Consider the following 17,844-nt stretch of genomic DNA (forward strand, 5'->3'; position numbering starts at 1 on the left):
GGTTGACATCATTCTACGCAAAGCCCTATTCGCGAACGACTTACGCAAACGACGTAACATTTTCAAAATTAGATGCGGGAACGAAGGCCATACTTAACATAGGATACGCCTCATATAGCAGGGGTAACTATACGCAGGAAAAAAGCCGAACGCAAACGACGTAAAAAAATGCGCCGGCCAGACGTACGTTCGTGGATCGCCATATCTAGCTAATTTGCTACTCTCCGCGGAATTCGACAGGGAAACGCCACCTATCGGCCAGCGTAAATATGCACCTATGATCTGACGGCGTACTAAGACGTATGCCTGTCGGATCGATCCCTCATTTAGTCGTATCTTGTTTTTGTGGATACAAAACAAAGATACGACGGGGGAACTTTGAAATTACGTAATTCGTTTGTGGATCTGGGCCTATAATGTTTTTGCATCGGAACACTACAGCTGAGGCGCTCTTTTTTATCCTTGTCCACCGTTATGCAGTTTTTGGCAACTTAACTGTAAGTGCATTACCTAATTAAACGTAACTCTTTGGTTTAAACGTTATGCACTATGAGAAGTTTCTTTTGTTCCATTTTTATGACACCCCGGATTGAATGCTGAGTTTCATTAGTACTGAAAAGGTATTGGGAGACCTGACTTCCCATAGGCTCTATAAGACTGGTGGAAAACAGTCTTTACCTCTGGTAAGCGGTTAATCCTATTTCACGAATTGCATGGGTGAACACCATTTCACAGCAATCAAGAATTCATCACATTTTGTTATTTAAGGAACTTTTTTATAGAGGAAATAACACCGGATTGAGACACTCTTTAATTTGGGCTTTCAAACGGACTTTGCTGTCTTTTATAACACTTATATTATCCTATTTTTTTCTGACTCTTTTTCACAAGGACTTTTGTCTACAACATCTTTTTTTGCACTTTTACTCAATTGTATTTAAGTATTTAATTATTAATAATAGCGCTGCACTGTTTTCCATTTCTATAATGTTTTCGTCATACTTACCTGTAAAATCGTTTTTTTTTTAGTACATCATGGGACCTGCTGGGTTTATACTTCATCATCAGGGGAATGGACACTGGTAGATCAAACGGTTGTTAGACAGGAAGTGATCCCTATATAACCCCTCCCATACAGGAAGCACATCAGTTTTATAGCAAGCACTGAATCCTCAAAAAAGAGGGGAGGGACCTCTGTGTCCCATAATGTACTCAAAGTAAAGGAATTTACAGGATGCCATTTTTTTGGCTTCACACCAAGCAATATAATCTTTTCCAGACCTTATGCTAGATCTTCCTAGTGACAGCTTTTCTAGCATTTCACTAGGGTAGACACCACTGATCATAAGATGCCACGGTCCTTTAACACCCTAGCTTCAAATTTAGAGACTGTAAATTGGGGTGGAATATAGGACCTTAAGACAGTAGATCGGGGCGCCATGGAAGCGTCCATGGCCCGTCTATTGTCAGTCTTACAATCTCCGTGAACCAGGGCCTTTTGGGCCAGGCTGGTGCCACCAGAATGACTGGAGCTTGCGCTCTCTGAATCCTGCGCAACAAATGTGGAAGGAGAGGCACTGGAGGGAAAGCATAAACCAGGGAGTATTGGCTCCATGGAACTACCAGAGCACCTTCTTCGATTGTCAGAGGATCTCTGGTTCAGGACACAAACTGCTGTAGCTTGTTGCTGAACTTGGATGCCAGTAGGTTGACCTCTGGCCATCCCCAACGTTGGCAAAATTCCTGGAACACCCGTGGGTGTAGGGACCATTCCCCCCCGGGCAGATCTGCTGGTGGCCGATATAATTCTGCCTTCCAGTTCACTCCCGGGATATGGACTGCCCAGGCTAGTCTGTAGTCCTGGTACCCGCCTTGGTGATTTATATGGGCCACTGCAGTGGCATTGTCGGACTGAACCCTAATAGGGTAGTCATGAAGCTCCACCATTTAGGACTGTAGAGCCAGTCGTTACTGCCCGTAATTCCAGGATGTTGATGGGCAGAATCTGTTCTTGACAATTTTCCTTGAGCTATGAGCCCCTCAAGGATGGCTCCCTAGCCTGAGAGACTGGCATATGTAGTCAGTACTCTCCAAGTTACCGGGAGAAAGGATTTTCCCTTTTACAGGTTCTGATCTGCAACCACCAGTTTGGGCCTTAAACGTGCCTGAGGAGATAAGCACATTGGATAATCCAGGGCTCGTCCCTCCTGTTCCAAGCCAACAAGATGTCTTGTTGTAGAGGCCTGGAATGGAAACTGGGCATAGGGCACTGCCTCGTAGGAGAATTGCCATCCTCCCTAGAAGACTCATACAGAGCCGAATTGAGGGTTGTCTGGTGCCCCTTATCTGACGCACCTGATTCTTCAGGGCACAGATCCCTTCGGGTGGCAAGAATACTCTAGGATCGGACCTAAAACTTTAGACTGGTCTCAAGGTTGACCTTTTGGTATTTATGATCCAGCCTAAGCTTTCCAAATACTGCACTGTATATGTTATGCTCTGTTCTAGAGCCTGTAGTGAGTGATCTCTGAGCAGGAGGTAGTTCAGATACCCAAGCACCAAGATCCCTTGGGCCCCTTAAAAGACCCAGTACTAGTGCTAGGACCTTTGTGATCACTCAGGAGTTGTAGCAAGTCCGAAGGGTAAAGCCACAAACTGAAAATGCAAGTCACAGGAACCTCTGATGAGGCTTAAATATAGGTATGTGTAAATATGCATCCTTTATATCGATGGAGGCTAAAAAGTCTTCCATATGGAACGAGGCTACAACTGAGCGAACAAACTCCACCCAAAAGGACTGGATTAGAGATACTGGTTCAGGGATCTTCGATCAAAAAATGGGCCCTGTGACCCCGTTTATTGTTTAACCGTAAAACCTGTACAACCACTTCCCTGATGCATTAAATTATATAGTGCCTGAAGCAAAAAATCTATTCTTGGAGGATCCAGGAGACTTAAAATCTCTGAGGGGAAAACCCTCTGCAACTCCAGTTTGTAACCGTGGAACATAATTTAAATTATTGTTCTCCAACTGTCTGCAAAGTGCAGCAGCCTTCCCTCCACCGATATAGTGGGGGCGTCCCCTAAAAGGAGGGCTTGGTGCTGGATCTAGAAAGAATCTTGGACCAGGGTTTTTTCTTGGCCCTGGCATTGCGACTTGCCCCAGGCTATAGTGCCCTGTTGGCGGTGAACTGCCCTGGTCCTGAGACATTTGAGGAAGCAGTCCCTGAAGCTTTAAACAACGGGACACCTGGTGCTTTTCTTCACAGGGAGTAGAGAACCCTTCCCTCCGGAAATCATTATGGATATATACGTCCAAATGATCACCAATAAACGTTCCTCCTGAAAAGGGAAACCTGCTAATAGCTTTTTCATAAGGAAGCCCGACTGACCAGTTCTTAAGCCACAAAAGTTTGTGCAAATGTACAAACAAGATAGCCAAATGAAAAACCTGCTGTATTGAATGCTTTTTAAGGCATCAACAGCAAAACGATCTTACTTTCAGGCAGATCATCCTCCTGGTTGGGCCTATCAGCCCGTCTGACCTGGTCCTTTACGGACTGGCAAATACCAATTGCTGCAACAGCTGGACAAATAGCTGAACTGGTCAAAGAAAACAACGTTTTTAATAATGACTCCAATTTTTTGTCAACAGGGTCCTTCAAGCCCTGTGCAATTATCTACCGGATAAGTTAAGTTCTTGTTTAAGGAAGAGACAGTTGCAATCTATGGCTGGCCTGCTCCCATTCTTAATGAACCTTTGATCATGGGATATAAAAATGTAAAACCTCTTAAGGGTCCTTTCACATGGAGTGGTCCGCTCCGTGGTGTCGCTCCAAAGCTCAGCGGGGATCATCCGTCAATCCCCGCTGAGCTGTCGGCGGATAGGGGCGGTCCCCGCACACAGTGCAGAGACCGCCCTGTCTCTGCTCCGCCTCCCCTTGGGGGATCGGATGCAGACGGACCGTCAGTCCGTCTGCATCCGATCCGTTCCGCCGGACGGAAGAAAAATAGTGTTTCTTCTGTTCGCAAAAGCGGATCCCCGACGGACGCGGATGTCGCGGACGTTAGCGATGCTCCATCCGCTAACGGACGCGATCCCATAGGGATTCATTACAAGTCCGTAAAACGGACTTGTAAGAACGGACGAACGGTCCGCTAGTGTGAAAGGACCCTTAAGAGGAACAAAATCCTGTCAGGATATTCAAATCAGCTTACACCTCCTGTTCCAGCAGGGGGTGTAGGGGGAAAGCCTGTGCAGCTGAAAAGGCCTCAGGGATGCCAAGAGGACCAGGGGGGCTCAGTCGCCTCTGCTTTTTTAAGAGGCAACTTAAAGGCAGAACCAACCATTTCGGTCAGAGTTAGGATAAAAGCCTTTGCGACGGAGAGGCAGACATCAACTGGATCTCCCTTTGTCCAGATTTCTCGAAAGCAGACTCATCTGCCGGGCACTCCACTGAATCCTGAGCTTTTTAGCTCTTCCCCATTGTCAACCCATTCCAAACTAGGAGACTCCAGGGAGGGAGATCTGTCACGCTTCTTGCCACCCTGCAGGATGGAGGCAATCATGCCGGCAATCCTGTGCTCTAACCCAGCTAGGGCTGAGGACATTTCATCCTTAGTGATAAAGGGTGAAGCAGCAGCATTGACTGTGTTCACAATACCAGATAGGCGCAGTGGCTCAGATTGCCGGAAGCCTCTGGTTCTTCAGAGATACAACACCAGGGTACGACTAGGTTTATCAGGAACTACTGATGGCATAGATGTGCCCTTCCATGTAGTGTTAGTCCCGCTCCTCTTTTTGGAAGACATTTAATAGCCACAAACAAAGAGTTGTTGGGTGTAGATTTAACACCTCAGAAAGGAGACCCTTTAATAGGGCTCACCAAGCCCCTATGCAACAATCCGGCTAAGCACCATAGCCTGCCAAGCAAACACTTGGTGACTCATGTGACCCCGGGTAAGGAGAAATGAACTGCTGCAAGTGTCTGTTCAGAGCCTGCTCTGTCTCACAGCTGCTTTCTGGAAGCACCGCATGCTTGGCCTACACAGCTTAAATAAACTGGGTGCTCACCGGAAGGAACGTTCATGTGCACGCACCTGCATGGTTCCGGCAGACGGGTGTGACTGTATTCGCGTACGATGCAAATCTTTGTGCGCCCATATAAAAGCAACTGCGCACGTTATGACAAAGCGCGTGCACCATGGCGCCAAACAAACAAACTGTTAAGTTCAGCGGCGCACGTGCAAATGCACATGCATCACAGACACCAAGCAGCAACTGCTGAGCTGAGCACGAACGATCGTGTGCCATCATACAGGTAGAAAACAGCCAGGACACAAGCAAGAAAGTACACATTGCAAATACCCACAGCTAGCCCAAAACTCCCCCGTAAGGTCACTGCACACAGGTGTCCAGCCTTTAGCTAGCTTCACTGATTGTTAGAATCACTGGGACTCCCCACAATAATAAAACAAAGGGGTTTCACTTACCTGTCCAGGCGAGGGCCACTTAGAAACTAAGGGCCAGATTCTCAGTGGAGATACGACGGCGTATCTCTAGATACGCCATCGTATCTCTGCGTTGTGCCGTCGTATCTATGCGCCTGATTCTTAGAATCAGTTACGCATAGATATCTATTAGATCCGACAGCTGTAAGTCTCTTACGCCGTCGGATCATAACTGCATATTTACACTGGCCACTAGGGGTGTGGTACGCTGATTTACGCGTCGAAATATGTAAATCAGCTAGATACACACATTCACGAACGTACGCCCGGCCGACGCAGTAAAGTTACACCGTTTACATTAGGCTTTTCCCGGCGTATAGTTACCCCTGCTATATGGTGGCGTAGGTGCGGCGTACCAATGTTAAGTATGGCCGCCGTTCCGCGACTAAATTAAAAAATTTTTACGTCGTTTGTGTAACTCGTCCGTGAATGGGGCTGGACGTAATTTACGTTCACGTCAAAACCAATACGTCCTTGCGGTGCAATGCACACTGGGAGATGAAAAACGTCAATCACGTCGGGTCACAGAAGATTTACATAAAACATGCCCCCCTGTTCCAAATTTGAATAAGGCGGGCTTATGCCGGCCGATTTACACTACGCCGCCGCAACTTACGGAGCAAGTGCTTTGAGAATACAGCACTTGCCCGTCTAAGTTGCGGAGGCGTAACGTAAATCGGATACTTTACGCCACCGCTGGACGAGAATCTGGCCCTAAGGGCCCAATTTTCACCCTTCACGGGGGGGTTCCTGTCACTTGGACTATCAAGGACTGGGTACCCTTTCATGTTTAGGGTCCACTCCCTTGGACCTATCCAGCACCCTGCAGAAAATGCATTAGCGCTGCAGTGTCCAGGATTTCCACTTCGCAGGGTTCATCGCCCAGAGGTCGCTTACAGGCAAAACCTTGCAGGATCTCGAGTCTCCTTTGCGAGGCTCAGGTACCATTTATCCAAGCATAAAAGCCAGTGTCAAATGGATCCAATCGGTCAATCCCTTGATTCATTTTTGGAACAGTTTGTGGGTATAGAGACCTGGAGCTCAGAGAGCTCAACACACCGTGCCATCCACCTTGCAGACACTGGTAAAAAACTGATGTGCTTTTCTGTATGGGAGGGGTTATATAGGGATTACTTTCTGTCTAACGACCTGATGATGAAGTATAACCCAGCAGGTAATGAATATAAGCCTGACTCTGTGTCCCATTAAGTATGAAAAAAAATTGTTCTTTTGCAACCATGCCACCAACACAAGTTTCCCAGAATTCCCATTCCCTGTTTAAGCAGTTGGATATATTTTTTCATAAGCTTGAACAGAGTTTTAGGTAGTTTTAGGTAAAATTTCAGACATCTCCACGCTCTCCATAGCTTTACAGCTGTAAGCCTTTCATCTTTGGTGACAAACTTGCTAAGAATTTTACACATCTGCAAAGATGCAAGGGATATTGCTTTACGACATGATTACAGAAGGTATGCCCCACCAAATAGCATTTACACTCAGGAAACACAGTCCAATATCAGTACCAAATGTCTGCAGTGATATTTTCTAAAATATTTGCAAGGTATACAGTTGACCTAGACATAATCTTTGTTCTTTCCATTTATAGATAGCATGATCAATAAATTACCTTGACATGTATGTTGATTGTGCAGTCTATAACCTGGAGGACACACACATCGGAAGGAGCCAGGGGTATTTATACATTGACCCCCTATACATGGCTGTAATGTTGCACACTCATTTATGTCTGAAAAATATACATAGGTCAAAATGCTGCAATCATTTAATAACAATTACATTTTTAGTTTAGCAGCAGGCTCATGTTTTTTTATTTATTATTATTAATGAGCTCATCTATAAACCCATATAACTTAAAATGGGCTAATTCTATTTAGTAGATATAGACAGGGCCTGCCATCAGGAATTATGGGATCCCTTACACAGCTTTAAGCATGGGCCCCCTGGAGCAGAGAACTGGGGGAGGGGGTGCTGCCGCCTCAAATTGAGAAGAGGGGGGTGCTGCCGCTAACTGAGAAGCGGGGGGTGTGAATTGAGAAACAGGGGGTTGCTGCTGCCACAAATTAAGGTCGGGGGGATTTGGGTGCTGATGAAAATAAAATAAAAAAGGGGATTTGCCCTGGGGACCTCTGGGCCCCTTACAAAATAAAAAAAAAGGGGGGGTAGCCACTCTGGGCCCTTTAACCACTTAAGACCCGGACCAAAATGCAGGTAAAAGACCAGGCCCCTTTTTGCGATTCGGCACTGCGTCGCTTTAACTGACAATTGTGCGGTCGTGCGACGTGGCTCCCAAACAAAATTGGCGTCCTTTTTTTCCCACAAATAGAGCTTTCTTTTGGTGGTATTTGATCACCTCTGCGGTTTTTATTTTTTGCGTTATAAACAAAAATAGAGCAACAATTTAGAAAAAAATTCAATATTTTTTACTTTTTGCTATAATAAATATCCCCCCAAAACATATATACATTTTTTTTCCCCCAGTTTAGGTCGATACGTATTCTTCTACCTATTTCTGTTAAAAAAAAAATCGCAATAAGCATTTATCGATTGGTTTGCACAAAATTTATAGCGTTTACAAAATAGGGGATAATTTTATTGCATTTTTATCAAAAAATTTTTTTTACTACTAATGGCGGCGAGCAGCGATTTTTTTCGTGACTGCGACATTATGGCAGACACTTTGGACAATTTTGACACATTGTTGGGACCAGGGCTCAAGTCCTGCGGGAACGCGTGGGAACGGCGTTCCTGCACTTTTTTCACAGCAGGAACACAGTTCCCTTTGCAGGACTAGAGCAGCCGAGCCGCCTGAGCCAATCCTAAGCGTCGATGCCCAGCTCGAGTCACTGTCAGGGGCAGGCGAACCTTAGTAATCCTTTATGTTACTGGCCGCTTCCTGTATATGGATTCATCGGGTAGTCTGCGGGTATTCCGTCACTTCCTCAATGTCACAATGTCTCCTGGGAGCTTTTGTCATTGTTCCCAGGAGACATTGCGGAGGGATTTAGAAAGAACTTGCTTAAAGGAATACCTGCACACTACCCGATGAATCCGTATACAGGAATCGACCAGTAACATAAAGGATTACTAAGGTACAGTGGATCGAAAGAAAAAAAAAACATGCGGTTTAGTAATGAGCGTATAATTTTTTTTATTTTTTGGTGGGGGAGTGGATCTTGGGTGGGAGTTCCCACACTTTTTTCCCCAGAACTTGACCCCTGGTTGGGACCATTGTCATTTTCACAGCAAAAAATGGATTTAAAATGCATTGTTTATTGTGAAAATGACAGTTGCAGTTTGGGAGTTAACCACAAGAGGGCGCTGAAGGGGTTATGTGTTCCCTGAAGTGTGTTTACAACTGTAGGGGGGTGTGGCTGTAGGTCTGACGTCATTGATTGTGCGTCCCTATATTAGGGAACACACAATCGATGACAGCGCCACAGTGAAGAACGGGGAAGCCGTGTTTACACGCGGCTCTCCCCATTCTTCAGCTCCGGGGACCGATCGCGTGACTAACTGTGATCAGGTCCGCGAGTCCCGCGGCCGAGGTCACGGAGCTTCGGACCGGGTCGCAGGTGCGTGCCACGGGGGCGCGCCCGCGACCCACCGCTGGGCTTTATACAATCACGTACAGGTACGTGATTGTGCCCAGCGGTGGCATTCTGCCGATGTATATCGTCGTTAGGCGGTCCTTAAGTGGTTAATAATAAAAAAATATATAAAAAAAGAGGGGTAGCCATCCGGGGGCCCCTGGGGACCTCTGGGCCCTTTAATAAAAAAATAATAAAAAACAAAAAAAAGGGGGGTTGCCATCCAGGCCCTGGGGACCTCCAGGCCCCTTGGGACCTCTGGGCCCTTTAATAATATATATGTGTATATATATATATATATATATATATATATATATATTATAAATGTATTTTTTTTAAATAAAAAATAAATAAAAAAAAGGGGGGTTGCCATCTGGGACCCTGGGGACCCTGTGAGGGCCCATCCGGGCCCCTTACAGGTGTACTGTCTGTACCCCCCTGATGGCGGCCCTGGATATAGAATTATACTAGCAACTCGTGGTTGTATTGTTGTTCTAGGCGCATCGAGGCCTACGGGTAACTGACTGCGTTTTCTGTACTTTTTGTACCATGAAGAATTTTAATAAATAAATAAATAACTTCTGTAATAAATGTGTGTATTACAAGGTTCATTACACACTACTGGTAGGCAAGTACATGATGCAAAATGGATGTGAAGTGTACTCTATGTACAGTAGACAACACTGAAAAAATAAAGGAGAAAGGTAGTGCTTTGCTTACTCTTGTTTGCAGGGAAAAAGTGCTACCACATAAAGAACCTTAGATAGATGTATAAACCACATTATCTACAGGATTATTCATCAGGGTGTTCACTGCTTTATATTTAATTTTACTACTACTATAATTGTACACACATGCAACAGATCCATTTGTCAAATAATAACTTTAAAATGTACATTATATATAAATCCTAACAAAGAAAACATACTGGACTTTAAAGGTACACAATCATACCATTATATAAAATCACATATTTGTATTTACATGTTAAATGCCATTCCACATACAGTACATATGAGCTTCATATGCATCCTTTCATCCCAGATATCCCAATACTCATATTTGACCATATTTGTTTATTTCACAAGACATCATTCAGGGGCCCAAACACATATCTCCTGAACTGCAATAACTGCAATAACAGACCGTTTGTATATACAGTAAATGTAAATACTGTGATATTGCTGTTCAGGAGGTAGGTCGTTGGGCCCTTATACAATACTGTTTTATTTTTTTGATACTATATGATACCAATATGTTGTGAGTGGCATAGCAAATTATTGTCCCAAATTATTCCTGAAGAAGCAGTCATTGACTGAGAATCTTGTTGAATCTTTAAATCTCAATAATTTATTGAACCAAATAATGGATGAATTGTGAAATAACCGAATATAGTCAAAAATGAATATTGGAAGGGGCCTGGTCAGCCACAGAAGTATATGGCCGCACTGTGGGGGAGCTCCGCTATCACGGACTTCCCTGAGCTATTTACAAAACAACCTGTGAGCCCTGAGTGACAGTAACCTGCACCGGAGAGCAGCAGGAACGAGAAGGAGATGTCGGCAAAACGTAAATCCAGAGAGGGGCCCCGCAAACTCAGTGTATTCTGCAGCCCAGCCAGGACACAGAGACCAAGATGGTGATAGCTCCGCCCCTCAATGTAACACAGAACGACATGCTGCTAGCTCAGAACCAGGGCCAGATTAAGAACATTATGGGCCTGGTGCTGAGTAGTTTGGTGGGCCTTTTATAAATAAATAAAAATGCAAACAATTTTTTGTTATAACTAATTAAAGAGAGAGTGAGGATGAGAGAGAAAGAAAGAGAGCACAAAAGAGTATGAGAGAGGGGTGAGGGGTAAGGGAGGGAGGATGAGAGAGAAAGGGGGGGAATGAGAGAGAGAGAGGATGCGCATGAGAATGTGTGGGAATGACATGAACGCAGCCCGGCCAAGGCAAGTGACCAAAGGCACAGAACCCAGAAGGAAGACCAGGTGAAGATGGAAGCGCCCGGGCCCCGCCGGATTGATCACAGCGCAGCACTGGAGGGCTCAGTCTCACAATTTAAGTGTACCCTAATATGCACATTGTGGCATAACCTAGCTCAGGACCTCTAAAAAATTGTAATGTTAGCAAAGTTTACTACCGCTTTAAAATCACAGGATGCCTAAGTGCATAATTGCCAACATTACAAAAATATTTTCAGGGACACTTTGTTTTACAAGTGCCATATTTACAGTATCTGAGATCCCCTATGTTCTTCTATACATCACAGTAGTAATCACAAAACTAAATGAGTACAAACAATGGAGCAGAACAAATATGAGGACTGAGATTTCTTTTAGTTTAACGAACAAGTGTGCCCATTCTAGAGCTGGTAACATTGAAGATATTCAGTATAGTTTTAAAGAACTGTTTTTGTGGGTAAGAGGCATAGGGGAGGAATATGGATGGTATAAAAGTGGGAAGTACCGTATTTATCTCCCTATTACGCGCTCTGGCATATAGCACGCACCCCTAATGTAGCCCTGAAATTCCTGGAAAAAAAATGTTTTATACTTACTGTTTTGGTGTCTTGCAAGGGCGTCCATCTGCGGCCTTGTCCTGTCCTGCGGCTATCGTGGTGTCCTCTCGCGCTGTCTCCAAGTCGAATCCCCGCTTCCCGCGCTGTGTTTGAACCACTCCGCCGACATATACCGAGCGCAGTACATTCGGCTATAGTCGGGCAGGCTCCTCTCGCATAAAGGACGTACAAGACGCACAGGACGTGACCGCGAGAGGAGCCGAGCCTGCCCGAGTATACCCGAGTGTACTGCGCTCGGTATATGTCGGCGCAGTGGTTCAAACACGGTGCGGGAAGCGGGTATTGGCGTATATCGTGCACCCGCGATTTTGCCCTGATTTTAAGGGCAAAAAAGTGTGCGGTATACGCCGATAAATACGGTATGTGCAGGTGAGGGAGAGTAATGTGGAGGCTCCAACAGTGGGCACTATGTACAGGAGAGGAGTGCAGAGGGTATGGCAGAAGGCACTATGTACAGGAGAGGAGTGTGAAGGGTATGCCAGTGGGTAGTATGTACCGGAGAGGAGTGTGGAGGGTATGACAGTGGGTAGTATGTAGGGATTACCCGAACACCCCCGTGTTCGGTTCGCACCAGAACCTGCGAACACACCAAATGTCCGTGTGAACTTTAGAACCCCATTAAAGTCTATGGGACTCGAACGTTTGAAATCTAAAGTGTCATAAAAAGTGTTTGGGGACCTGGGTCCTGCCCCAGGGGACATTTATCAATGCAAAGAAAAAGAAAAAAGAAAAAAAATCCAGCGGTGGTAATCCACTCTCGGTCCCCGCTCCAACGTTGTTGGTATCCAGCGACGGGTCATCTCCTCTCCGCCGGGGTCCAGCGATGAGAAGATCCATCCAGGTTCGGGATCCAGAGCACAGCATCGCCGGCTGCCTGTCTCCACTGGAAACAACCTGGCGAATGACGTGGCTGGAGCTAGTGACATTTCTTATATAGATGAGGCGGGGCACGTGACCCCGTCCCTCTCTGAAGCACCCTCTGCTATGTCACTGGGGAAGCCCAGACTTCCCCCTTGCATCAGAGGGGGCGGGGTCACGTGACAGGTGGCCCCACCTCACCTAAATAAGAAATGTCACTAGCTCCAGCCGCGTCATTCGCCAGGCTTTCTCCGGTGGAGACGATGCTTCACTCTGGATCCCAGACCTGGATGGATCTTCTCATCGCTGGACCCCGGCAGAGAGGAGATCAACCGTCGCTGGATACCGACAACATTGGTGCGGGGATCGAGAGTGGATTACCACCGCTGGATTTTTTTTATTTTTAATAAATGATTTTTTTCCACGGTGTGTGCGTTTTTTTACAATTATTTACACTTCCTTCGTGAAATGGTAGGGGTACAATGTACCCCATTACCAATTTACATAGGGGGGCAGAATCTGGGGGTCCCCTTTGTTAAAGGGGTCTTCCAGATTCTGAAAAGCCCCCCGCCCACAGACCCCCACGACCACCGGCCAGGGTTGTGGGGATGAGGCCCTTGTCCCCATCAACATGAGGACATCCTCCCCATGTTGAGGGCATGTGGCCTGGTACGGTTCAGGAGGGGGGGGCCTGAAGGGTCTGGAATGGATATTTGGGGGGAAACCCCACGTCATTTATTTTTTTTAAATTGACGGCGGGGTTCCCCTTAATATCCATACCAGACCTGAAGGGCCTTGTAATTGAATTTGGGGGGACCCCCACGCTTTTTTTTTTATAAATGAATTCTCTCTGAATTGCCGGGAGCTGACAATTCATTATAGCCGCGAGTCATTTTTAAATGACTTTTTTTCCTTCAGAAATGACACTTTGTGCAGGGACAGTTCTAAGTACGGGAAACATGCGCTATTTCACATGCATACTTCACACCCCCCCAGGTATGAAATTTAAAGGAATATTTCACTTTTATTGTTTCACTTTAAGCATTATTAACCACTTAAGCCCCGGACCAATATGCAGCTAAAGGACCAAAGGTGTTTTTACAATTTGGCACTGCGCTGCTTTAACTGGTAATTGCGCAGTCATGCAATGTTGTACCGAAACAAAATTTGCGTCCTTTTCTTCCCACAAATAGAGCTTTCTTTTGATGGTATTTGATTGCCTCTGCGATTTAAAATTTTTGCTATATAAATGGAAAAAGCCTGAAAATTTTGAAAAAAAATGATATTTTCTACTTTTTGTTATAAGAAAAATCGAATAAACTAAATTTTAGTCAAACATTTAGGCCAAAATGTATTCAGCCACATGTGTTTAGTAAAAAAAATCGCAATAAGCGTATATTTATTGGTTTTCGCAAAAGTTATAGCGTCTACAAACTAGGGTACATTTTCTGGAATTTACACAGCTTTTAATTTATGACTGCCTATCTCAATTCTTGAGGTGCTAAAATGGCAGGGCAGTACAACCCCCCCCCCCCCAAATGACCCCATTTTGGAAAGTAGACATCCCAAGGAAACTGCTGAGAGGCATGTTGAGTCCATTGAATATTTTTTTTTTTTAGTCCCAAGTGATTGAATAATGACAAAAAAAAAATACAAAAAGTTGTCACTAAATTATATATTGCTCACACATGCCATGGTTATATGTGGAATTGCACCCCAAAATACATTCTGCTGCTTCTCCTGAGTACGGGGATACCACATGTGTGGGACTTTTTGGGAGCCTAGCCGCGTATGGGGCCCCAAAAACCAAGCACCGCCTTCAGCATTTCAAAGGGCGCAAATTTTTGATTTCACTCCTCACTACCTATCACAGTTTCGAAGGCCATAAAATGCCAAAATAGCACAAAACCCCCCCACATGACCCCATTTTGGAAAGTAGACACCCCAAGCTATTTGCTGAGAGGCATAGTGAGTATTTTACAGCTCCCATTTGTTTTTAAAAATGAAGAAAGAAAATACAAATGTTTTTTTTTTTTTTTTACATTTTCAAAACTTTGTGACAAAAAGTGAGATCTGCAAAATACTCACCATACCTCTCAGCAAATAGCTTGGGGTGTCTACTTTCCAAAATGGGGTCATTTGGGGGGGGTTTGTGCCATCTGGGCATTTCATGGCCTCCGAAACTGTGATAGGTAGAGAGGAGTGAAATCAAAGATTTACACCCTTAGAAAGCCTGAAGGCGGTGATTGGTTTTTGGGGTCCCGTACGCGGATAGGCTCCCAAAAGTCTCACACATGTGGTATGCCCGTACTCAGGAGAAGCAGCAGAATGTATTTTGGGGTGTAATTCCACATATGCCCATGGCATGTTTGAGCAATATATCATTTAGTGACAACTTTGCGCAAAAAAATAATAATATTTTCCCGCAACTTGTGTCAAAATATAAAATATTCCATGGACTCGACATGCCTCTCAGCAAATAGCTTGGGGTGTCTACTTTCCAAAATGGGGTCATTTGGGGGGATTTTGAACTGTCCTGGCATTTTATGCACAACATTTAGAAGCTTATGTCATACATCACACACACTCTTCTAACCACTTCTAAAGACAAAGCCCTTTCTGACACTGTTTGTTTACATAAAGACATTTTTTTTTTTTGCAAGAAAGTTAAGTTGAACCCCCAAACATTATATATTTTTTTAAAGCAAAGGCCCTACAGAATAAAATAGTGGGTGTTGCATTTTTTTCCACACAGTATTTGCGCAGCAATTTTTCAAACACATTTTTTGGGGAAAAAATTAACTTTTTTTTATTTATCAGTAAATAAATGATCACTGCAATCAGTGACACTGTGACAGGGGGCTGGGGGGGTGATCGGGGGTGACTGGGGGGGTTAAGTGTGCTGTGTGTTACTGTGTATGTGTGCTGTTGGTGCAACTCACTTTGTGATGTCTTCTCTCCTCTCGCCGAACGAAAATACCGCCGAGAGGAGAGATGACATCACTTCCTCCTGCCTGTGTTTACATAACACAGGCAGAGGAAGTCCTTCGGCAGAAGGAGATTGGCTGGGAGCGATCGCGAGGGGGTGGCCAGAAATGAACAGCCGCCCCCTCATCGCTCCCAGAGGCTTACTGACCACCGCATGTACCGGGGGGGTCCCGATCGGACCCCCGACCCGCGGGAAGGCAGGCTCGTACAGGTACGTACATCTGCCTGTCCGTGCCATTCTGCCGACGTAAATGTACATGCGGCGGTCGTTAGGTGGTTAAATTCACTGCTCCCGAAAAAATGTCTGTTTTTAAAACTTTTTTTTGCATTGATACATGTCCCCTGGGGGCAGGACCCGGGTCTGAAAAACACTTTTTAGGACAATAACTTGCATATTAGCCTTTAAAATTAGCACTTTAGATTTCTCCCATATACTTTAACAGGGTGTTCCGCTGCTTTTGAATTTTCCGCGAACACCCCAAATTGTTCGTTGTTCACCGAAACAAGCAATGTTCGAGTCGAACATGAGTTCGACTCGAACTCGAAGCTCATACCTAGTTGTATGCACAGGAGAGGAGTGTGGAGGGTATGAAAGTGGGCAGTATGTACAGGAGAGGAGGGTATGATGGGGGCAGTATGTACAGGAGAGGAATGTGGAGAGAAAGATAGTTGGCAGTATGTACAGGAGAGGAGTTTGGAGTGTAAGCTTGGGTTACAGTATGTACAGGGGAGGAGTGTGGAGGGTATGGCAGTGGACAGTATGTATAGGAAAGGAGTGTGCAGGGTATGACAGTGGGCACCATGTATAGGAGAGGAGTGTGAAGGGTATGACAGTGAGCAGTATGTACAGGAGACAAGTGTGGAGGGTACGACAGTGGGCACTATGTACAGGAGAGAAGTGTATGACAGCGGGCACTATTTACAGGAGAGGAGTGTGTAGGGTATGACAGCGGGCGCTATGTATAGGAGAGGAGTGTGGAGGGCATGACACTGGGCACTATGTATAGGAGAGAAGTGTGGAGAGTATGACAGTGGGCACTATGTACTAGACATGTGCACACTGAAATATTTTGTTTTGGAATTTCGTTTTCGTCCGAAAAATACATTTATTTAGTTACTCCGTAACTAATTCGTTTTTATTTAGTTGTTTTTCGTTAGAAATTGCATTAGTCGAAAATCTGAATGAATTCAGGTCGAATCTGCCATTGAAGGCTTATGGTGTCTGTCAAATGTTCAAAGAAGATTTGACGGAGCAGAGAAACTGTACAATGCCGCGATCGTACATTTCCGGTCGAATGTTCCGCCTACAAGCTAGCTATAGTAGAATTCTAATGTTTTATGACTAGTCATAATTATATTTATTAACCACTTGCCGCCCGCCAATGACAGATTGACGTTGGCAAAGTGGTTTCAATAACCTGAGTGGACGTCATATGACGTCTTTAGGATATTGAGCCGATGCGCGCCCCCGGGGGCGCACATCGCGGCGATCGTTGTTGTAGGGTGTCAGTCTGACACCCCGCAACACCGATCTAGGTAAAGATTCTCCGTCAGAGACTTTTTACCACGTGATCAGCCGTGTCCAATCACGGCTGATCACGATGTAAACAGGAAAACCTGGTAATCGGCTTTTCCTCACTCGTGTCTGTCAGACGCGAGTAGAGGAGAGCCGATCGGCTGCTCCTCTGACAGGGGGGGTTTGTGCTGATCGATTATCAGCACAGCCCCCCCGAGGATGCCCACTGGACCACCAGGGATGCCCAGTGGACCACCAGGAATGCCACTAGACCACAGGGATGCAAAACCAAAACACAGGTATGCCACCCTAGACCACCAGGGATGACAATTACACAAATAATGGATGCCAATCAGTGCCCGCAATGGATGCCAATCAGTGCCCACAATGGGCATCACTGATTGGCAGGCATTGTTTGGCACTGATTGGCATCCATTAGTACAACACATACGATAGTGCCACCTATCAGTGCCCATCTATGCCCATCTGTGCCACCTATCAGTGCCCATCCATGCCGCCTATCAGTGCCCATCCGTGCCGCCTATCCGTGCCCATCCGTGCCGCCTATCCGTGCCCATCTGTGCCGCCTATCCGTGCCCATCCGTGCCGCCTATCCGTGCCGCCTATCAGTGCCCATCCGTGCTGCCCATCAGTGCCGCATATTAATGCCCATCATCAGTGCCCATCAATGCCACCACATCAGTGCCACCTCATCGGTGCCCATCAGTGCCGCCTTATCAGTGCCCATCAGTGCAGTACCATCAGTGCCCATCAGTGAAG

General features: G+C 45.6%; 1 protein-coding gene across 1 annotated transcript in view; it reads right to left on the reverse strand.

The window, feature by feature from the left end:
• The window catches only part of LOC120916886 (latent-transforming growth factor beta-binding protein 3-like), a 2,124,401-nt gene that overhangs the window by 788,755 nt on the left and 1,317,802 nt on the right, over nt 1–17,844 (reverse strand). Inside the window, 1 exon segment of the mRNA XM_040327823.1 lies at nt 7,139–7,258. Coding sequence (XP_040183757.1) covers nt 7,139–7,258 — 120 coding nt within the window.

This window comes from Rana temporaria, chromosome 11 (assembly GCF_905171775.1).
Source record: "Rana temporaria chromosome 11, aRanTem1.1, whole genome shotgun sequence".
Lineage (NCBI taxonomy): Eukaryota > Metazoa > Chordata > Amphibia > Anura > Ranidae > Rana > Rana temporaria.